We start from the raw sequence: 21,239 nt of genomic DNA, 5'->3' as shown, positions 1-21,239 counted from the left end.
TGCTCTCTCTTGAAAGCACATGTCCTATAGCAAATTTAAAAAATAATAATAATGAAATGAAATTAAATGGAAAAGTAATTCTTCAAAACTGCTCCGGTGATTCTCACACGCGGGCGGCATTGAGAGGCACTGTCCTAGCCCCGTGTCTCCCCGGTGCTCGAGTTCCCTCATAAAGCAGGGAGTCGGCAGATGGTGCAGATTCTGGCTTGTCATTTCGTCTACCAAGGCCCCAACATCTATTTTTCTTTTTTTGACTTTTGGTGATGGGGATCTCCCAGCTTCACAGGGGCAGCCACCTCCTCTACTGAACAACTCCAGGGTCACTTATTTATTTGGAGAAAACGGTTAAAGTGTTGATTTTCAAAAAGCAGTAAAGCCATGCCTTTCATCGAGATATAAAAAATACAGTGAACACATAGAGGTTTTATTTAACAGAGGGAACTAGGCGGATGTTAGCACGAGTCTGAAAGAGAACCCATAAAACAGACATCGCCGAAGATCAGGAATATTGAAAAGAAACCCACAAATGGAGGCAAAACAGGTTTCTCTACAGAGGGAGCAAGAACGCGAAAACAGTTGAACCTCTATCTGAAATTGTCTGTCAGTTACCTGCAACTTCCCGGGGTGGCAGGGGTCACCACAGAATCAATCGGAAAGGACTACACAGTGTGCTATAGACGACATATAGCCTCCACTGACGTGTTTTCTTCCACAGAACAAATCGCTTCCTATACTTTTTTTAATCCGCTGCACTCGGTTGTGAAAGTGTCCTTGTTGTTGCTGTTTAGACAGGGCTTTGCTGTGGTGTGGTGCTATCTCAGCCTCCTCAGTAGGTGAGACTGCAGGTGTGCCCCTGCACTGGCTTTTCGGGTGAGCTAGGAATCAAGCCCAGGCCTCCCACGTGGCCTCAGCCTGCAGAGTGGCAGCATCAACTGGTGAGCGCCACCACAGCTGGGACAATGTTTCCAAATTTAGATGTGTGTGAATTTATGCAAATGCTTCTTCCCCTCTGGAGCTAGAATGTGAATAAAATTTAATCTAGTGCTTACAGTCTTAAACATTTCTCATCACCTGGGAAGAAGACAGACTAGCTATTTGAATACTTCCTTCTAGCTCCAGCCTTTTCCCGAGATCCCATAAATAAGAAAAACGTATGGAGTCTTGTTAAGAGAATCACCCAGTGGGCCAGCAGGGGGCGTAGTTGTTAAGGCGCCAGATTTGCACACGGCCAACCACAATTCAAGTCCAGACTCAACAGCTTGAAAATCACGCTAGGTGTGCGTGCGTGCCCAAAATCCTGAGAGGAGAATGGAGGAGAAGGGGTTGCGGTGTGGCCATCCTCCTGGGGAGGTGATTTCTTACTTTCCCTCTCAGTCTGTCTGTCTCTCTTTCACACTGGTAAGCACACTTGCCCTATGGCAAAAACCCTAAGGAAAAAAATAGCAGAAAGTGAGCTAAGACGCAGATTCTCTTCCAAGGAGTCAGCGCTTGGGCGATGCCCAAGAAAATGCTATAGGTGCTTCCAATGCAGGCTCTAGGACCTCCTCAGAAAGCACTGTCCTTGGGTTAGCCAGGTGGCGTGGTGGTGAAGGTGCCTGGATCCCACATGGCTGGCTGTGTGTGTGCATGTGTGCCCCAAATCCCGAGAGGACAGTGGGGGGGGGACTGCAGCATGGCCGTCCCCTTTGGGGGGTGGGGGAAGGTGATTTCTCGCTCCCCTCCACCCCATCTCCCCAGCAAGCGTATAGCAGACTGAAAACAAGACACAACACGCCGTCCCAGACCAGACTTCCTCCGTGTTCTGGAGACAGCCTTTGTCTCGCCGTGTTTGAAAGTAGCTCTGGACTTGAATTCCCGTCTGTCCTAGTGGTCCTTCTGTGCTAGTAATGTTTCCTTCTCTTCATTTCCAAGATAACGTGCTACTTCTCTCCTCTCCCCTCACATTGTATAGGACAGACAAGGAACCGTTTTTATCTTGTACGAGCACCTGAAGAGGAACAAGCTGGGGATGCTGTAAGTATGCAGTGTGCGCGAGGGTGAGCTACGATGACGGTGACCACGAGAGCCGCGCTTTTCACGCGTCTTAATTAGCACGCCCAGTTGTTGGAAATCGATGTTGCTTTATTTAGATCTTCAGGTACTTAATAAGATGACTTCAGATATATAAGTGGGGTGGGTCCATAAATATAATTGATTAACTATCCAAAATTGACAGTAAGAGTTTACACTTAGCAGCGTACTAACAGGGCAGGTCTCGACTCCTCCATCCAAAATGCGGGTCTTCGTTTTACCAAAGCCTTATTAGTTATAATAGACCTTTATCCATACAGCGATACAGCCTCACTGACCCTTCTGAATTTATACAAATAGCTCTTCCCCCTCGCAGGTAAACTGTGGCTAACATTTAATTGAGTACTTACAGCCCGAAGCCCTTCTCATCACCGGGGGAGAGAGCAGGCTAGCCGAATCCTCCCTCCAGTCCCAACCTTTTCCCAGCATGCCCAAAACCTGTAAAACTTACTGGGTCTTATTAAGAAAATCCTTTCATTAGGGACTCTCCCCACCTTTTGCTTTACTGCCTGGCCAGCAACAGAAATGAGACCTCGCCTCCTACCCCGTACATGCCAGCAGGCGTGCCTTGTTTGCCAGGACGCCTCCGGGGGTGTGCAGGGAGAGCTGCTCTTCGCCTCCAAGTGAGGGTCTCTCCCTCAGCTCCCTCCCAGGCCCACCCTTCCTTCCAGGAGAGGTGAAAGCACTTCAGAACTGCGCCAGGCACAGCTGTGGGTGCTGACAGTGAGGTGCGTGCGTTAGCAGTGAACAGGTGACCAGAATCACCCAGTGGGCCAGCAGGGGGCGTAGTTGTTAAGGCGCCAGATTTGCACACGGCCAACCACAATTCAAGTCCAGACTCAACAGCTTGAAAATCACGCTAGGGGTGCGTGCGTGCCCAAAATCCTGAGAGGAGCCTGGAGGGAAGCACACTTGCCCTATGGCAAAAACCCTAAGGAAAAAAATAGCAGAAAGTGAGCTAAGACGCAGATTCTCTTCCAAGGAGTCAGCGCTTGGGCGATGCCCAAGAAAATGCTATAGGTGCTTCCAATGCAGGCTCTAGGACCTCCTCAGAAAGCACTGTCCTTGGGTTAGCCAGGTGGCGTGGTGGTGAAGGTGCCTGGATCCCACATGGCTGGCTGTGTGTGTGCATGTGTGCCCCAAATCCCGAGAGGACAGTGGGGGGGGGACTGCAGCATGGCCGTCCCCTTTGGGGGGTGGGGGAAGGTGATTTCTCGCTCCCCTCCACCCCATCTCCCCAGCAAGCGTATAGCAGACTGAAAACAAGACACAACACGCCGTCCCAGACCAGACTTCCTCCGTGTTCTGGAGACAGCCTTTGTCTCGCCGTGTTTGAAAGTAGCTCTGGACTTGAATTCCCGTCTGTCCTAGTGGTCCTTCTGTGCTAGTAATGTTTCCTTCTCTTCATTTCCAAGATAACGTGCTACTTCTCTCCTCTCCCCTCACATTGTATAGGACAGACAAGGAACCGTTTTTATCTTGTACGAGCACCTGAAGAGGAACAAGCTGGGGATGCTGTAAGTATGCAGTGTGCGCGAGGGTGAGCTACGATGACGGTGACCACGAGAGCCGCGCTTTTCACGCGTCTTAATTAGCACGCCCAGTTGTTGGAAATCGATGTTGCTTTATTTAGATCTTCAGGTACTTAATAAGATGACTTCAGATATATAAGTGGGGTGGGTCCATAAATATAATTGATTAACTATCCAAAATTGACAGTAAGAGTTTACACTTAGCAGCGTACTAACAGGGCAGGTCTCGACTCCTCCATCCAAAATGCGGGTCTTCGTTTTACCAAAGCCTTATTAGTTATAATAGACCTTTATCCATACAGCGATACAGCCTCACTGACCCTTCTGAATTTATACAAATAGCTCTTCCCCCTCGCAGGTAAACTGTGGCTAACATTTAATTGAGTACTTACAGCCCGAAGCCCTTCTCATCACCGGGGGAGAGAGCAGGCTAGCCGAATCCTCCCTCCAGTCCCAACCTTTTCCCAGCATGCCCAAAACCTGTAAAACTTACTGGGTCTTATTAAGAAAATCCTTTCATTAGGGACTCTCCCCACCTTTTGCTTTACTGCCTGGCCAGCAACAGAAATGAGACCTCGCCTCCTACCCCGTACATGCCAGCAGGCGTGCCTTGTTTGCCAGGACGCCTCCGGGGGTGTGCAGGGAGAGCTGCTCTTCGCCTCCAAGTGAGGGTCTCTCCCTCAGCTCCCTCCCAGGCCCACCCTTCCTTCCAGGAGAGGTGAAAGCACTTCAGAACTGCGCCAGGCACAGCTGTGGGTGCTGACAGTGAGGTGCGTGCGTTAGCAGTGAACAGGTGACCCTGGGCTGGCGCTCAGCTGCTGATGGCCGGGAAAGGGGAGCAGGAGTTCCTGCGGCCGGGACACCAGGGGCGAAATACTTGCTATCCCGCTCTCTCTCCTAACGTGGCACCGCGATGCACGATGCATGGCCGTGGCAGGACACTGCCCACCGGGTACTTACCAGGATGAGATCGGCAGCCAGCCAGCTGGGGGATAAGAAATGTGTGCTTTCCTGAGTTAGGAATCTAATTAAGCAGGAGGCCGAGGTTCAAGTACACATCTAAGCTCAGGACTTGGGGGTGGGTTAGTTAAGTGTGAGAGCTAGAGACCAGAACGCAGAGGCATGAACTGTCTCCCTGGCACCAGCCAGCATGCACGGGTGCCTGCACAGGACAAGCTGGGCCAGGACTGGAGCTAGACACACCGTCACAGGGGAGGAGCGTCCAGGCAGGCCCGATTCAGGCCCAGAGTCAGGCTCCTGTCAGCTGCCTATACCACAGGGGAAGTTCCCACGCAAGGAGCAGAAGGACAGCAAGAGTGACCCTGACCTCGGGGTGCTGTCAGGACACCACCACGCGTACACTGAGGGGCCGCCTCTAGGGAACAGGGATTCGGAGTGGGGTGGAGGTGCTCAAAGAGGAGGTGCTGGTAGAGACCCAGGCCAGCAGGGGACACAGAAAGAGCTCCTTGAGCAGGGGACGAGCCCTGGAGAGGCTGACACTGGGCAGTAGGACTTCTGTCCCAGAGCTGACGGTGACACGGCAGTCGTATCAACAGGGCCAGGCAGGGATGCTGAGGTCTGGGCCACAGGAAGACTTGCTCAGGTTGGTCCTCTGGCAGAGTGGAACCCGGCCAGCACAGAACAGGCACCAAATTTCAGAGAGAAGAGCTCCCAGTCATCACCGGCCTAGCAGGGGCGGATCTGATGCCGAGGCCCACAGATGAGTACTTAGACTGGTGGCCGAGAGGGACCCGCCGAGCTGTCCCTCCACCTGCCCCGAGGTTCAGGCCGACGCCTTGACCTGCAGGCTAGGGGCAGCCGTAGAAATCGCCCTCTCCGCGTGCCTGAATGGAGACCACTACCCACGTCCTGCCCAGAGGGCGCTGTTGCCCTGAGCCTCCGAGAGATCCCGGGTCTGGTGCACGGCCCCTGCCCCGTTTCACTCTCGTCCCTGCTGCAGGGAAAGACCTCGGGAACTGACCTGCCTCATAGCACAGAGGGGTGGCCCGACTAGAGAGGGGATGTGATTTGCCGGAGTCACACAGTAGGTTGTTTGTCTCTGGATCTCGACCCCGGTGGGTTTTTTCACCACACCGTCTGGCCAATGAGCAGCCACCACGGACAGTGACCGTATTTCGCGATCCAGTCCTGGGACTGCGGCGCGGCCCATCGCTATGTGTGTAGGCTTGTACGGAATTTGCTGTTGGGACCTTTCCGGGTATTAGGGTTCGAGTTTGTCCCTGGAATTCTCACTTCCACGTCGCTGTGGTCAGGGCGGCATAACAGCTAGAGAACTAGGAACCGTGCTCAGGCAGACGCCGAGGTCGGGAATAGGCGACTACATAGACTGTGGCCAAGAGGCGGTCCTGTTTTCTAGAACTCAGATCCAGAAAGAAAGTACAAGCAAATATAAACTCCTGTTCACGTCGTTCGATGTCTCCTGGAGCTCTGGCAGCAGGCTCTTTACAGACGGCTTCTCGCAATCAGATGTGTGAGAAAACAGCGCCCGTGTTACCTCCTTCGGAAGAGACAGGCTCCGAGAGGAGGTGACTTAACACGCCAGAGACTTGCAGTTTAGCTTTTGTGGGGTGATGTCGTAACAGCTCCATAATTTGGGATATTTCTGAGAAGTAGTGGAATTCAAGGAGAAACTTCAAGGCAGGGAAAATGAAGGAAATTTTTAGAAATGAATTAATATGGAACGCAACTGAGAGTCCACCCAGCCTCTCGGTTTCCAACATGGGCCCCAGTAGACAGAGGAGGGAAAGGAGAGGAGCACGGATCCATGTGTGGGTCCAGCAGCACACACGCATATGTGCACACGCATGTGTGCACATGCATATGCGAGCTATCATTTTTCTTAAGTGTAAGTCTCAGTTTAGGGTATACAGAACAGTCATCTGGGGAGCTTGGTGAAGCTACATTCCTGGACCCCAAACCCAAAGATTCGGATTTTGTTCATCTGAGGCAGAACCCCCAAATCTACTGGTGTAAAAAAGAACCCTGGGCCTAATACCGACTGACCCAGTGCTGTAAAATACAAACCACTTCGTCAGTTACTCACTCTGATCTTTGGTATGATTTATTCTCTTAAAAGAAGAGATACTAACATCCAGTGTTTCTAAAGGGTGAAGCATCCTCAGAATTTGAGGCTGTCGGGACCAGCAGTTAGCGTAATGGCTATGTCACTGGACTCCCATGTAATCCACCGCGGTTCGAGTCCTAGACCTGGTGCCTTAAACTCACAGTGGGCGCGAGTGTGTTCATGCCCAAGATCCCGAGAGGAGAATGGAGGAGAAGGGATTGCGGCGTGGCCATAGCCCCAGGGGGTGATTTCTAGCTTTCTTCCTCTCTGTCTTTCTGGTTAGCACATGCGCCCTATAGCAAAAACCTCTTAAAAAAACAAAAAAACAAAAAAACAAGAATTTGAGGCTGTTACTCAGAAGGTAAGAAATGACGCAGAGATCTGAAGTCATTTCCCCTCAGTCTGACTGTGCAGTCAGTGGCAGGACAAAGAGCTCTGCTCTCTGTCTCAGGAACCGGGAGCTTCGGGCTCGCTCCCCCTCCCGAGGGAAAGCTTGACGAGGCTGGAAGGCAGTCACTCCAAGGGAGTCCAAGCCTCAGGTCCTGAGACGACTCACTTCACAAGTGACGATCGGGACAGGGGAAATCCCGTTTCTTAAGGGGCAGCTCTTCACTCACCCTCTCCGGATAGCACAATTTCTGCAAATTAATCTATTCATTTAACCTACTTTTTTTTTCTTTGATAAAGGAAATTCCAAATACAGCTAGAAAAATTCCCTCACGTTTTTGTTTCCAAGTTGAAACAACAATCTAGTTGTCTGGGGATGTTCACTGGCCACAGTGTAATGCTACGGGGTGGTTTGCAACCTGTCTCCAGAATCTCCTGAAAGTGGGTGTTCGGCTTTATAGAGATGGCCCGGCAGGGGTGGGGCCGTTCTCTTCGGGGTGCTCCCTGGGTGGGCGTTCATACAAGTAGCAGGGATCAGTTATTACATACAAAGTAGGAGATAAACCCCAGACAGACATCCCCAGAACACTGCAATGTGAAGGTCTCTGTAGACAAGGACATTGTGAGGCAGGAATCACCCTTAGCCACGGTTCTCTTAAACTGACTTAAGCAGTTTCTAAAATGAGCTCATACTGCAGTCCTAGCTCAGTGGTAGCCCTTGGCTAGACGTGGCCGAACCTATTGCTGTCGTCTGCTAAGTTGATTAATAAAAAATATTTATTACACAAATCCTTTTTGTTGACAAGTTAAAGTGGAGCCTCATCTTTCATATCTCCCTGAAGATTGCCACCTTGTGAGATTGAAAATACTCATTAAATTCCATCACCAGACAGGCTCAAATGAGAGGGTGATTGTTTCTAAGCATGTGAGGGGAATCGTTGGTAAACTCATTTGTTTGGATATCATTAACAGAACAATCGGGGAGGATCTCCAGGGGGTCCTCACGACCTTTGCTCGCAATCTCTTCATCATCCATCAAGAAATATCAGCACCTAATATGCAAGGCGAGACCAATTTTAAGGTGAGGTGTTAATTAACTAACGATCCTGGTTAATTTCTATACGAGGGCTGAAAATACCTCATGCTGTATTGTAAACAAGTGCTAAACCATCTTCTTCTTTTTTTTTTATTGTAAGCAGTACATATTTTACAATGTGCAGGGTCAATATGTAAGGTCCCCACTGAACTCGTTAGTTAAATTTAATAGTTTGAAACTTTTTTCTTTGAAATATAGTAGACTTGCTTTAACTCGCTGCCATTTTAGAACCGGAGCCTGAAAACTGCAGAACTGCCTTCTGTTGTAGAGGAAACTCAACCGCCACAGCGGAGCCAGACAGAGGGTGGAAACCAGCAACTGCGAACGGAATCTGGGCTTCAGATAACAGAAGTCTGACTAGTGATTCCTGGGGAACCCCAGTTTCTAGGGCCAGAGAAGTTCCAAGACCTTAGAAGGTGCATGCAGCCTTAGGGAAGAACAGAAGAAAATTCCAGCATATATGGGGCCATCTTTCCCACCCCATTCCTTAAAATAGGGTGGATATTTCACCACCAACCTTCGGAAAACTCTATCCAGCCTTTACAGATGGGGGTCCATGAAATTCAGTCTTACGGGATTGACTAGACATCTTTAAAGTCTGGAACGCAGGCGCGAAGTCTGCAAGGGAGCTGAATGGGGGTGACCGGGTGGTACTGAATCTGGCTCCCACCCTAGGCCAGTATCACGTTTGAATGGGTCAAGTAACTCGAAGGACTCGATCAGAAACAAAATGTGGTTCCCCTCTAAAATGGAAAGGCCAATAAAAGCTTGAGAAAAATATAATTTGTAGGACCAGCAGGTGGCATGGTAGTGGAAGCACTGGATCCCACATGGTGGACTCCAAGGTTGGAGTCCTGGACCCACTGGCTTGAAAAACATGCACATGTGCCCAAAATCCTGAGAAGAGAATGGAGAAGGGATGGCGGCATGGCCGTCCTCCTTAGGGGTGATTTCTTACTTTTCCTCTCGGTCTCTTCCTGTCTCTCTGACAATCACATGTACCCTATGGCAAAAACCTTAGGAAAAATAACTTAGGAAAAAGATATATTAATTATAATATTATATATATAGGAATATATATATATTGGGTTAATACCCAATATTTAAATGTGTGTGTGTATGTGTGTGTGTGTGTGTGTGGAAAATTTGTAGAGCATTTTTAGGCCAGCTAGGGCCTAACCCCTTTAGTGACAATAACAATGATAATAGTTCTTTACTGTGCAAAGTGACTTCATGAGCTGGATAAATGACCTTTGCTTTTCCCCTAACATGACTGAGAAGATTCAGTAAAAAATAGATCCAATGTTACATCAATGTCAGATGTGCTCATCCTTTACATTTTAAGTTTCTAAATCAATTTATCTGTTACTGCCGTGTGCAAAATTCATAGCCTGACTGCATATGATCAACTTGTCCAAATTTAGCTAATAATAAGAATCAGATGGTTTATCTCTAAATCCCACAAACTAAGTAAGATTCTGAGCTTGGACTTGGGAATGGCAGCATCAGCTACCCTTGGCTAAATGAAGATTGCTTCTCTGTCCTTTCTCTGACTTCTAAAATCCCCAAAAGTCAGATGTCCTTAGGTAGCAATTAAGTATCTTACCATTTCTAGCCTCCTGGATGGATTCTTATCTTGATTTCTACTCTTTTTAGAAGATCTAATGGTAAGAACTCAAATGTTTAATAATGTAGGTAATAACAGCAAAACCAAAAAGCAGAATAGATTCATCTTTGATAGTATTTTCTGTCTATTACCTAGTGACATTATAATAGGTATTTTCATTTGGTAAATAAGGTTTTACCAGCACAGTCAGGATAAAAAGAAAACTGATGCAGAAATAGCAGTTGACAATATTCAGTACCCTTTTGTGATTAAAAATAAACAAAAATGAAAACAAACAAACAAAACTCAACAAAGTAGAAATAGACAGTACCTTCCACAGTCTGATAGAGATATCTGCAGGGACACACGGCTAACGTCATAGGTAACGGTACAAGAGAGGGAGCTTTCTTCCAAGCTTTCAGAAATAAGGCAAGAATATCTGCTGTTGCCACTTGTATTCGTCATTATACTGGAGGTTCTAGATAAAGAAATTAGGCAAGGAAAACAAATAAAAGGCATCCATATTGGAAAAGTAGAAGTGAAGCTATCTCGATTTACAGATGGCAAATTCTCATGTACATTCGATCTTAAAGAACCCACAATCTACTAGGTTCAACAAGATTGCAGGACATGAGATCAGTATACAAATCAATTTTGTTTCTATATTCTAGCAAAGAAAAATCCAAAAAGTAAAATGAAAAAAAAATCAACTTACAATAACATCAAAAAGAATAAAATACTTAGAAATAAATTTAATAGAAGAATATTTGTACACCGAAAACTAAATACATCAGTGAAAGAAATTAAAGAAGACCTGAATAAATGGAAAGACATTTTGTGTTCACGGATTGGAAGATTTAATATGGCTAAGATATGGTAACACTCTCCAATTTGATCTATAGACTTACTGCGATTTCTATCAAAATGCCGGCTGACTTTTTTTTTTTGCAGAGATTGACCCAGTGATGCCAAACTTCATGTGGATATACAAGGCTCTCACAATAGTCCAAAGAATCTTGAAAAAGAAGAACGAAGTTGAAGGGCTCACATTTCTCAGTTTTGAAACTTACTACAAGGCTACAGTATTCAAGACAGTCTGGTACTGGAATGTGAATAAACACATAAATCAATGCAGCAGAATTGAGAGTTCAGAAATAAACCCATATATTATGGTCAATTGATTTTTGAAAAGGGTGTCAAAACAATTGAATGGGGGAACGAGTAATCTTTGTAATAAAAGACACTGCAACAAATGGATATCCATACACAAATAACGTTGGATCTCTACCTCATACCATATAGAAAAATTAAGTTACAGGGGTCAGCGGGTGATGTGGTGATTAAAGCACTAGACTCCCACATGGCTGACTGTGGTTTGAGCCCTGGACCTGGTGGCTTGAAAATCACACTGGGCACATGTTCATGCATGCTCCAGACTCTCAGGTGGAGAATGGAGGAGAAGGGATTGTGATGTGGCCATTTCCCCTGGGGGATGATTTCTCACTTTCCCTCTCAGTGTTCTTTCTGTCTCCCTCTGGCAAGCACACATACCCTGTGACATAATAATAATCATAAAAACAATTAAATCAAATAGGAAAGAAACACTTAACAGACCCAAGAATGTAAAATTCTCTACTGAAAATGGTGTTCGAGGTAATAGCCTTGATTTGATTGTCAAAAATGAATAAATAAAATGAAAAAAAAAATTAAGTAAAAATGGATAAAGATCTAAATGTAAGAAACAAAACTATGAAATTATTAGAAGAAAGCAGTTGTGAATCTTCATGACCTTGGCATGGGACCAGCAGCTGGCAAGGTGGGTAAGGCACTGGATTCCCACAAGGGTAACTATGGATCAAGTCCCACACCCAGCAGCCTGAAAGTCACACTGGGTGCATGTGCGTGTGTGTCCAAAAATCCTGAGAGGAGAATGGAGGAGAAGGGATTGTGGTGTGGCCGTCCCCCCTTGGGGATGATTTCTCACTTTGTCTCTCTCCTGTAAGTGCGTGTGCCCTATGGCAAAACCCTAAGAGGAAAAAAAAAAAAAAAAACTTCATGACCTTGGGTTAGCAATGGTTTCCTAGATACTGTGACTAAAAGACAAGCAACCAAAGTAAAAACAAATTGGAGTTCATCAGAAGTAAAAACTGGAAGAAAGTGAAAAGATGACCCACAAAATGGGAGAAAATATCTTCAAATCATTTATCTGATAAGGTCCTAGAATCCACAATATAAAAAATACTCTTACAACTCAATGGAAAGACAAATAACTTTCACCAGTGAAAGAGGGAGCAAAAGACTTGAACAGACATCTCTTCAAAGAAGATGTACCAATGGCCAATAAACATGTGAAGAAATGGAAAACATCAGAAGTCGTTAGGGAGATGCAATTCAAAACTACAAAGACATGTCATTTCATACCCCTAAAATGGCAACGAGTTTTTTAAAAAGCAGGAAATAACAAATGTTGGTACGGATATGGAGAAACTGGAACGCTTATACATTGCCAGTAGGAATATAAAATGATGTCACGGCTGTATAAAGTTTGGCAGTTCCTCAAAAAGTTAAACATGACATAATTATATGATCCACCAATTTCATGCCTAAGAGTACTGAAAATATGTTCATGCAAGAACTTGTACATTGATGTTTACATATTATTCATAGAACATTATTTGTAGAAGCAAATTTATAAAACTCAAAGTAGAAACAACTGAAATGCCCATGAAATGATGACTAAGTGACTTTGTTATATTGTATGGATAATATTCTATAAAACGGGGCTGGGGTGGGGATCGTGAATGATGCTAATGAGCATGGGGTTTCCATTTGGGGTGATGAAAATGTTCTGGAATTACATATCGGTGACAGTTGTTTATCAATATACTAAAAAACACTGAACTATATACCTTGTAAGGGTGAATTTTATGGTATGTGAATTATAACTCAATAAAATATAAATAAAATTGATGCAAAGGTGTAATTTTTTTCCTCAAACACCAGTGGAAATAAACTCTCCCCATCATCCTACGGGCCTGCATTTTAGCAGACTAGACTAGTGCTTCTCAAGTGATCCATAGTGAAGAATTTATTTATTTTGTTGTTTCCAGTCTATCATGGATCAATACTTCCATATGCAATAAAATCAAATTACTAAAAATAATGAAAATCATTTAAAACATCCAAAATAGAACCCCTATGTTTTCATTACTGGACTTAATAAACTTAAAAAACTCTAGAAAGGTCGGGGCCGGCAAGTGACATAGAGGTTAAGGTGCTGGATTCCCACATGGCCAACCACAGTTTGAGTCTCGGACCCAGTGGATTGAAAATCATGCTGGGCACGTATGCGTGTGTGGTCAAATATCCCAGCCCAAAATCCCAGGAAAAAAATGAAGGAGAAGGGATTGTGGCATGGCCATTCCCCTTGGGGGGGAGAGGGGTGATTTCTCACTTTCTCTCTTTCTGTCTCTCTCTGGTAAGCACTCATGCCCTATGGTAAAAAACTAAAAAAAAAAAAAGAGAGAGAGAGAGAAATTCTAGAAAGCACTCCAGATTTTTACCCTTAATATTTTTACTCATTTCAGCAAGACAACCAACCAAAAATTCATAGGTGAGCATAGCTGACGGACCCTACTTGGAGTATACTTATCGCTTTTAGCACAAATGCTCGGGGGGAGTGGGGTTGTAGGAAGCCTTTGGGTAACGAATATGACTTTCGTTGTTGATTGACAGGCCACCATCGATGACATTGAGAGCATCGTAGGAGTAACGCAGGAGAACAAACGGAGGATGCAGGAAGAGCAACGGCCCAAAGATGATGAGCCCTGGGACACATTACCGTCCTGGACCCCAGTCCAGAGCAAGAAAGGGCATCGTTCCCTTTGTTGATAGGAATAAACGTGGAGGAAGTTCAGTTTGTGTGCTAGAAGATGAATCAGAACAGGTTATAAGGTAATGCTCTTTTAAAAACTTGTTTATTCAGATATTTTACTTATTAAACTAAATCTGTTTGGATTGTCACTTGAGAGTGTTTCACAGCCTCTTTTTTGTTCCAAACTCAGGAATAAACTAATCTAATAAATGAACAGTCAGGGACCAGCAGTTAGCGTAATGGCTATGTCACTGGATTCCCATGTAGTCAACCGCAGTTCGCGTCCCGGACCCGGTAGCTTAAAACTCACACCAGGCGTGTGTGCGTGCGTGCCCAAGATCCCGAGAGGAGAATGGAGAAGGGATTGCGGCATGGCCATCCCCCTGGGGGGTGATTTCTCGCTTTCTGTCTGTCTGTCTGGCGAGTGCACGCTCCCTATAGCAAAAATCTCTCAAAAAAAATAAATAAATAAAGAACAGTCGCAGGTCTTTCTGATATCAGTTCTATATTTACCTCTTCGATTTTTTATTTTGTTTCTGTTTTTGTTTTGCTATAGGGCACGTGTGCTCACAAGAGACAGAGATTGAGAGAGAGGGAAAGTGAGAAATCACCCTCCAGGGAATGGCCATACTGCAATCCCTTCTCCTCCGTTTTCCTCTCAAGAGTTTGGGTATATAACACACATAGGCCCGGTGTGAGTTTTCAAGTCACCGGGTCCAGGACTTGAACCATTGTTGACCACATGGGAGTCCAGCATCCTAACCTCTATACCACCTGCTGGTTCTACTTTTTTTTTTTTAGTTTATTTATTTCCATGAGACTGAGAGAGGGAGGTGAGAGGGACAGCACCCCCACAGGGTGTTGGTGCCCCAGTCCCCCCCCAGCCTCAGCTCATGGGCACGCACATGCCCGTTGTGTACAGAGGCCTCCGGGTGCTGAGGCCGGACCGTCCCCCGTGTCAGCCTCACAGAGCATCACATGGCTGCTGCGCGGCTGTCCAGGCCCTCGATTTACTTCTTCATAAGCCTCGATATTACGGAGCTTTTGCTTATGTGTTGTAAAATATTTTCCTTCTGCAATTTAATTTAGCTTCTGCACTTAAGAAATATTGAATAAAGGTTTAGTTCTTATTATTTGTGCAAACACAAATTTTTCCAAGAAGATTACTTGTATGTGACTTTTTAAAGTGTTTTCCACTCGCTGTATTCTCATTACAGCAAGCCCCTCTTGTTTGTCGTCTTTGCCATTTTTCAATAGGTAGAATAAGCCAACATCCAGTTACTGAAGGCGCCAGAGTGGATCTAGGTGGCAGTATCTGCTCTTGGTTTAAGACACAGTGTAAAGCGAGCCCTCTGGCTTGGATAAACGTTTGCAGTCTCTCGGTCTCCGTTTAATACAGCAGGAGGGTTTTCACAAGTGTCTTTAAAAGGGCCAACTACAACTTACACAGCGCCGACACGAACTGCTTGCATTTGCTTCGTAATCGGTCAAAAATATTTCGACCTCAGCCAGCTTTCCTGAAGGGGGACTGATACATGCAAGTGGCAGTGCAAAATCGTGTCCTGTTCTGAAGAATGACCCTTCTAACCTCATGGGTACTTGATGTGTGGGGGACAGACGGCCTTCTTTTTACCTGGGGTCTTGCAGTCGTTCTTAACGACGTCGGCCACAGGCTGAGTTTCTGCAGTAACACACATCTCTGCGAGTCCGCTTTTGTTCTGCCGTAGCTGGCAGTGCATTAATTAGCCAGGTTTCCTGCCTGTGCTAGGCACAAGGATGACCTCTTTTTCTCGCCAGAGCTCTCTAATCCATTGGAGGGGCCGAGGCTGTTGTCCAGACACTTGACGGATAGAAGTGCCGCGTGCCCATTAGAGTCGGGCCTCGGCTGACGCCAGAGCAGCATAAGGTCCACGAGACTCATTAGTTCACTGGCACGGCCCGTCCTGGGAGCAAATGAGACCCTCTGTCTCCTTATGGCTCTCATCTGCTCTGGACTTTAAAAGGAAACTGTCCCGGCTTTGTTCCGCACAGCAGTGGCTCGTTCACTCAGCGAGAACCCATCTTTCCGGAAGCTTCCTCGTGAATTGTGATTAGCGCTCCCGAGCCTCAAGCCGCTGGCCAGTCAGAGCAGCTCGCCATCCTGGACCTTCCTCCACCCCAGGACTGCTTCCTCTGACCGTGCCGCTCTGCTCGGTGTCTGTCCCTAGCCCAGCCAGCCAGCCTTTCCTAAGGCAGCCCTTGCCCAGACTCAGGTCTCATTGACGACTGGTCAGGAATAAGGTTCTCCACCGAAAAACCTGCAGAAGGAAAGGGAAAACCTGCTATAATGAAACAGTCACTTCAAGTAATTAAGTGGGAGAAGCCAGAGCTCCAGATTAAATTAGTGCAATGTTTTAATTACAGAACATTGGAAAAGCGGCATGGCCCCTTAGCTTTTAGCACATGCGTTCCAAAGGCACCGTGCTATTGGTAAACTAAGGTAAGCTCAGAAAAACCATCGTTTATGGTTTTTAAAAGTATCCCCAACATAATTTAGTGGAGATGAATTACTGTGTTTTTACTATTCCAAGGGGGGAATTGAAAGCTGTGTCAGTTAGAGCCTGGGGAAACAAAGGCACCCTTTTCAGGAGCTGCTGGAAGACGCAGTCGGTGAACAGCGGTGCTACCTTTGTATAGGAAATGGCCAGTCGGGGGCCAGCGGTGCAGTGGTGGTTGGGGCACCGGACTCCCGCAGGTCCCAGACCTGGCTGCTGCCTTCTCACGTTCCCTCTCTCTCTCTCTCTCTCTCTCTGGTCAAATTTTTTTAAAATAATAAAATGATAAATAAAATAACTCTTTTAAAAAAGAAGAAATGGTCTATCCTTTTTGTTTTTCTTTATTTCTTCTGTGAGAGAGAGAGAGAAAACCCCAACACACTCTTGGTGCCATAACCCAGCCCAGCCTCAGGCAGCCCTGGATTGCAGTAGACTCAGCGCGGTCTCCGGAAGGGAACCCACAGTCTTCTCAGAGAGCCACGCTTTGCCACTGCACCGGCCATCTCTCCCGACCCGTAGTCTGAGGACTGTCTGCAGTGCTTAGAGGCGCAAACCGCACCGAGGATCTAGGAGAGCAGTGCTGGATGAGAATGTCCCTTCCTGTCTTGCCCACTTCGTACTGAGAGGAACCTTCTAGACGCACTAGTGAGTGACAGAGACCCGCCCGCCCTCCACCGTCCGCTTACAGTCACCGTTTATTGAATACTTGCAGGCGGGGGGGGGCCTGGGGGGGGGTTTTTTGTTTTAGCGCAGCTTCCAGCACCCACGCAGGTAGGGGCTGCCGGTGTCCCACTCACACAGGGGGACTCGAGATCTAGGGAGAGTATGTCACTCCGCGTCTCCGGCTTACTGAGCAGGTGTCTGGGGTCCACTCTTCCACCACACTCCTCTCCTGTGTTGTGAGAAGGAGGTTCCACTTCCCTCGCCCGGGCTAGGGAAGGGCCGGGTAAGGCCCCTGCATGCTTTTATCACAAATCCTAAGGAGTGGCTTAAGACACGGAAAGCCAGGTTAACTTACACACACTGCCTGCTGATAAAATACACGGCAGCGGACGGCACTCTCTGTTGGGGGGGGGGCTTAAAAAAGTTTGTGAAAAATGCATATTGTGAAAAAATTATACATAGATTTCAAAAAAGATGCACTAAAGTCTCATACTGTCATTCCGGTTTTCCGTGAACTTATTGAAGTTCCCATGTATGTGATCAAAGAAATCAGGGGGAAAAAAAAAAACCAAAAAACTAAAAAAAAGTGGTAGCAGAGGGATTCTCCCAGGGTGACAGATCTGTGAGGACAGGAGAGTTGGGCAGCTGGGCAGCGACCCTGCGGGTGGGTGTGACGGATGGGACTGAGGTCCAGAAACCCTGGCAGGGTCAGGGACAGGCTTCCAACCAGACTTAGATACCTGGGGAGAGTTTGGAAGCTTTATTTCTGCTGCATCAACTTAAAAATGGCAAGCATCTATTTTTCAAGTATACGAATATGTTTTTTAAAAGTAATATATTAGTAACCATCTGATAGATTTACCAATTAATAATCATTTGTATTCATCTGATACCTTTCTCCTAAAGAGCTCAAAGCACTTTACGTTCTTTATCTCATTAATTCCCAGCACTGTCCCTGTGGGGAAGGTAATAAGTATTTTAACATTTAAATGTTTATCTTTCAGAATTTCTCAAGCATATATTAATTATATTTCCAAAAATGTAAATGTTCATTAGTTTTATTTTACTGTTCCTCTGGCTTTAATGTGCGTAACAAATCTGTCCAACTCTTTAAGTGTGCTAATCCTAGTAAATCTAACTTGGGAGACCGTAAATTCAGCTGCCATCATAGCGTGGGGGTGGCGGCTGTGGGGGGAAGGCTTGGACTTCTTCTTACTGCAGGAAGTTCGGTCCAGTCCAAACCAAGCGCAGATGACGCGTGCTGTAGCTCTGCAGAATCTTTGCCATCTCTCATTCTTTCCAAAGGTGTGCCGGGGCCAGCAGGTGGCACGGTGGTTAAGGTGCCGGACTCCCACATGGCTGGCCGTGGTTCAAGTACTGGACCTGACAACTCGTTATCTCACTGAGCATGTGTGCGTGCGTGCCCAAAACCCCAGGCAGAGAACAGAGAAGGGACTGTGGAGTGGCCTTTCCCCACCCTCTCGGTGAGGGGGGATTTCTTACATTCTCTCTCATTCTCTCTCTCTAGTGAGCACAGGCACCCTGCGGAAAATACCTTGGGGAAAACAAAAAGGCATGCATAGGGCTGGCCTCCTGGCCTAATGAGTCAGGGACCTGGCCAACTATGGTTCAAATCCCAGCCCTGACTGACTTATAAACACACTCAGCCTCTGTGCATGCATGCCCCAAATTCCAGCAGGATAGAGAACTGGAGAAGGGACTGCACCTGTCCACAGGCCACCGGGGAGTGCTTTTCCCTCTCCCGCTCTCTCTGGCAAGTGCATACATCCTCTGAGGGAAAGAAAGGAGGGGACAGTGTCACAGAAGGGTCAAGATTGTATCTGAGAGCCTGAAGCTACTATTAATACGGGTGTTTTATTAATGATTTCATCAGCCTGGAACATAAGCCTGATTCATACACCCCGAAGAGTCCCAGAATAAGAAGGGCCAAGAGCTTGTCTCCCCAGCCTCCATCTCTCTGGTCTGGTCATACTTGCCTCAATTTTCTAACTAGAAAAACGGCACACGGGAATGCGGTACCTGCTCCTCAGGGGAGCCACAGAGATTCATTGGCCGGTGTCGGAAGAGTGTTTCAGAGATGAAGCGCTCCGCATAAATGTCTAAATATTATTATTACATCGCTACTTCAAATGGAAGTTCTAACTTTGAAATGTGATTATACACTTTCCAAAAAAAAAACCCCTTCATAACCACATATATAGGTTTATTTTTCACTCTAACAGTCTAACTCATGGTTGTGAAACTTTATTGCACTTGATGGAGGGCTTTGGCTTTTATTAGTTTTAAACTGCTGGTTTCTGGGGTATTTATGTAAATGAGGGAAAGATACCAAAACAGTAAATAATAAGCATGTCCCTGCTGTTTAAAAATCTGTTGGTAAAAACAACTTTTGTTTTGTTATAAGAAGACTCTAAAGATAGCACAGAAATATATAACTTTGGCATCTATGCATAAAATAGGTGTTTTTTTTTTTTAATTTGGGGATGGTCATTTCTTTATCTTCTGCAGTTGTCACCAAACATGCGTGTGTATCACCACACGTACACAGAAGTGAAAGGGAAAAGTGAGTAAAATGCTGTCTTTTAAGGGTTTTTTATTTAACAACGCGTTATAAAGTATACCAGATGGCTAACTGTAGCTCCTGGAGACAAAGGCCGCAGCGAGTTTACCGCGGTCGCCTCCTGAGGAACGCTGTGATGAAATCATAGCCCCAGAAAGGACAGCGCACCAGCTCGCCTCCCATTGGCTGCAAAATAAACTCCAAGTTAAAATACGAATTTCGGTTTTATTGAAAAATCCGTGCTACTTCGCTTCCCAGCAGAGAGCCGCAGTACTTCCCTCGCCATCACTGACGACCTCAGCGTGATCTGGAAGGACACGTGATTGCCAGGCCCCCTTTGCAACACCTTTCCACTCAATTTCTTGGGTTTGTTTTCAGATGGAGTATCTATAACCACATTCCTAAGCCAGAAAAATTAGAAACAACAGTGAAAAATCAGAGAGATCTAAATGCTCAAAAAAAGGGACGTTGCTTTAAAATAGGGATTATCTATGTAAAAGACTTCTTTCTACAGCCATTAAAATATTAGATCAGGTGGCCAGCAGGTGGCATGGTGGGTAAGGTGCTGGTCTCCCATATGGCCAGCCTCTCTCTCTCTCGTACATGTTCCCTATAGCAAATTCAATAATACTGAATACAATTAAATAAGTAATTCTCTTTTTAAAAAATTATATGTGGGCTAGTTGGTGGTGTGATGATTAAGACGGCTGGATCCCACATGGCCAACTGGCCCTGGACAGGTGACTTGAAAAGCCTGCCAGCCATGCGTGTGCCCAAGATCCAGAAAGGAGGGGAGAAGTGGGGCCGGGATGACAGCGTGGCTGCTCCTGGTGGGGGTGCTCTCTCACTCTCTCCATCTCTTGCTCTGGTGAGTGCACATGCCCTTTGGCAACATTGTTTTTTAATTGTACGTTACTACATCTACCCTACGATCCAACCATTCTACATGTAAGTGTTTACCCAAAAGAAAAGAAAGCATATGTCCACCCAAAAACTTGTACATTCATGTTCAAAACAACTTTCATTTATAGCAGCCCCAAACGGGAAGCAACCCGAACGTTCATCAACAGATGCATGAATATTAAGGGTTGTGGGATAATCATGTGATCAAGTACTACTCAGCCGGGAAAAGAAATGAGCTATTGATAAACTCAGCCACACAGAGTTCAAAAGAATTATGCTGGATGAAAATATCCAGGTCCCCCTTCCACCCAAAAAAACATAGCCATTTACCTGACATTGTAGAAAATGCAAGCCCTGGGGGGTTGCCTGAGGGAGGGCACCGGGTGGGGACAGGGTGAGGAGGAGCACAAGGACCACCAAGGGGCGGGAGGGAGATTCTGGAGGCGATGGGTGGATGGGTTCCCTTCGCTGTGTCAATGTGCAAGTGGTTACCTGGGCGCGGGATACGTCAGAACTCACCAAAATGCACGCCTTAACATCATAAAGCTCTCACGGGCAGCTGCAGAGGCACAGCAGCGCACGTTCTGCAAGGCCGGGCTGGAAGGGAAGGCCCAGGGCAGCCGGGACACTGCACTCTGAGCACTCTGCTGTGATGCAGACCGGCCCAGGCTGAGGGGGCAGTGCTGCGTCAAGTGCCTGCTGGGGGCACTCCCTCTCATAGAAGGAACAAAACAAAGCTGGAAAAGCTTTAACTGGGCATTTTGTCCTCTTTATGTCTACTCTGCAGGGACAGGGTGGTAACTGAGGCAGAGTCTCTGCACTTCCCTTATGCCTGTACCACAGGGAGCGGGCGGGTGCCTCCTACACTCAGGCTGAGACCTTGCTGCACTGCATACACGAGACGTGGT

General features: G+C 46.5%; 1 protein-coding gene across 1 annotated transcript in view; it reads left to right on the top strand.

Moving 5' to 3' along the window:
* IQCH (IQ motif containing H) overlaps positions 1–13,718 on the top strand; it is a 284,969-nt gene extending 271,251 nt beyond the window's left edge. The window contains exons 21-23 of the mRNA XM_027773807.1: positions 1,952–2,013; positions 8,047–8,155; positions 13,512–13,718. Of these exons, the coding sequence (XP_027629608.1) occupies positions 1,952–2,013; positions 8,047–8,155; positions 13,512–13,667 (327 nt within the window). The 3' untranslated portion in view covers positions 13,668–13,718. The remainder of the gene's footprint in view (positions 1–1,951; positions 2,014–8,046; positions 8,156–13,511) is intronic.
* Positions 13,719–21,239: the final 7,521 nt, after the last annotated feature.

The sequence above is a fragment of the Tupaia chinensis genome, unplaced genomic scaffold (genome assembly GCF_000334495.1).
Source record: "Tupaia chinensis unplaced genomic scaffold, TupChi_1.0 Scaffold000377_2, whole genome shotgun sequence".
NCBI lineage: Eukaryota > Metazoa > Chordata > Mammalia > Scandentia > Tupaiidae > Tupaia > Tupaia belangeri.
The sequence above is the reverse complement of the archived record's forward strand: the minus strand, read 5'-3'. Positions and strand labels throughout refer to the sequence as shown.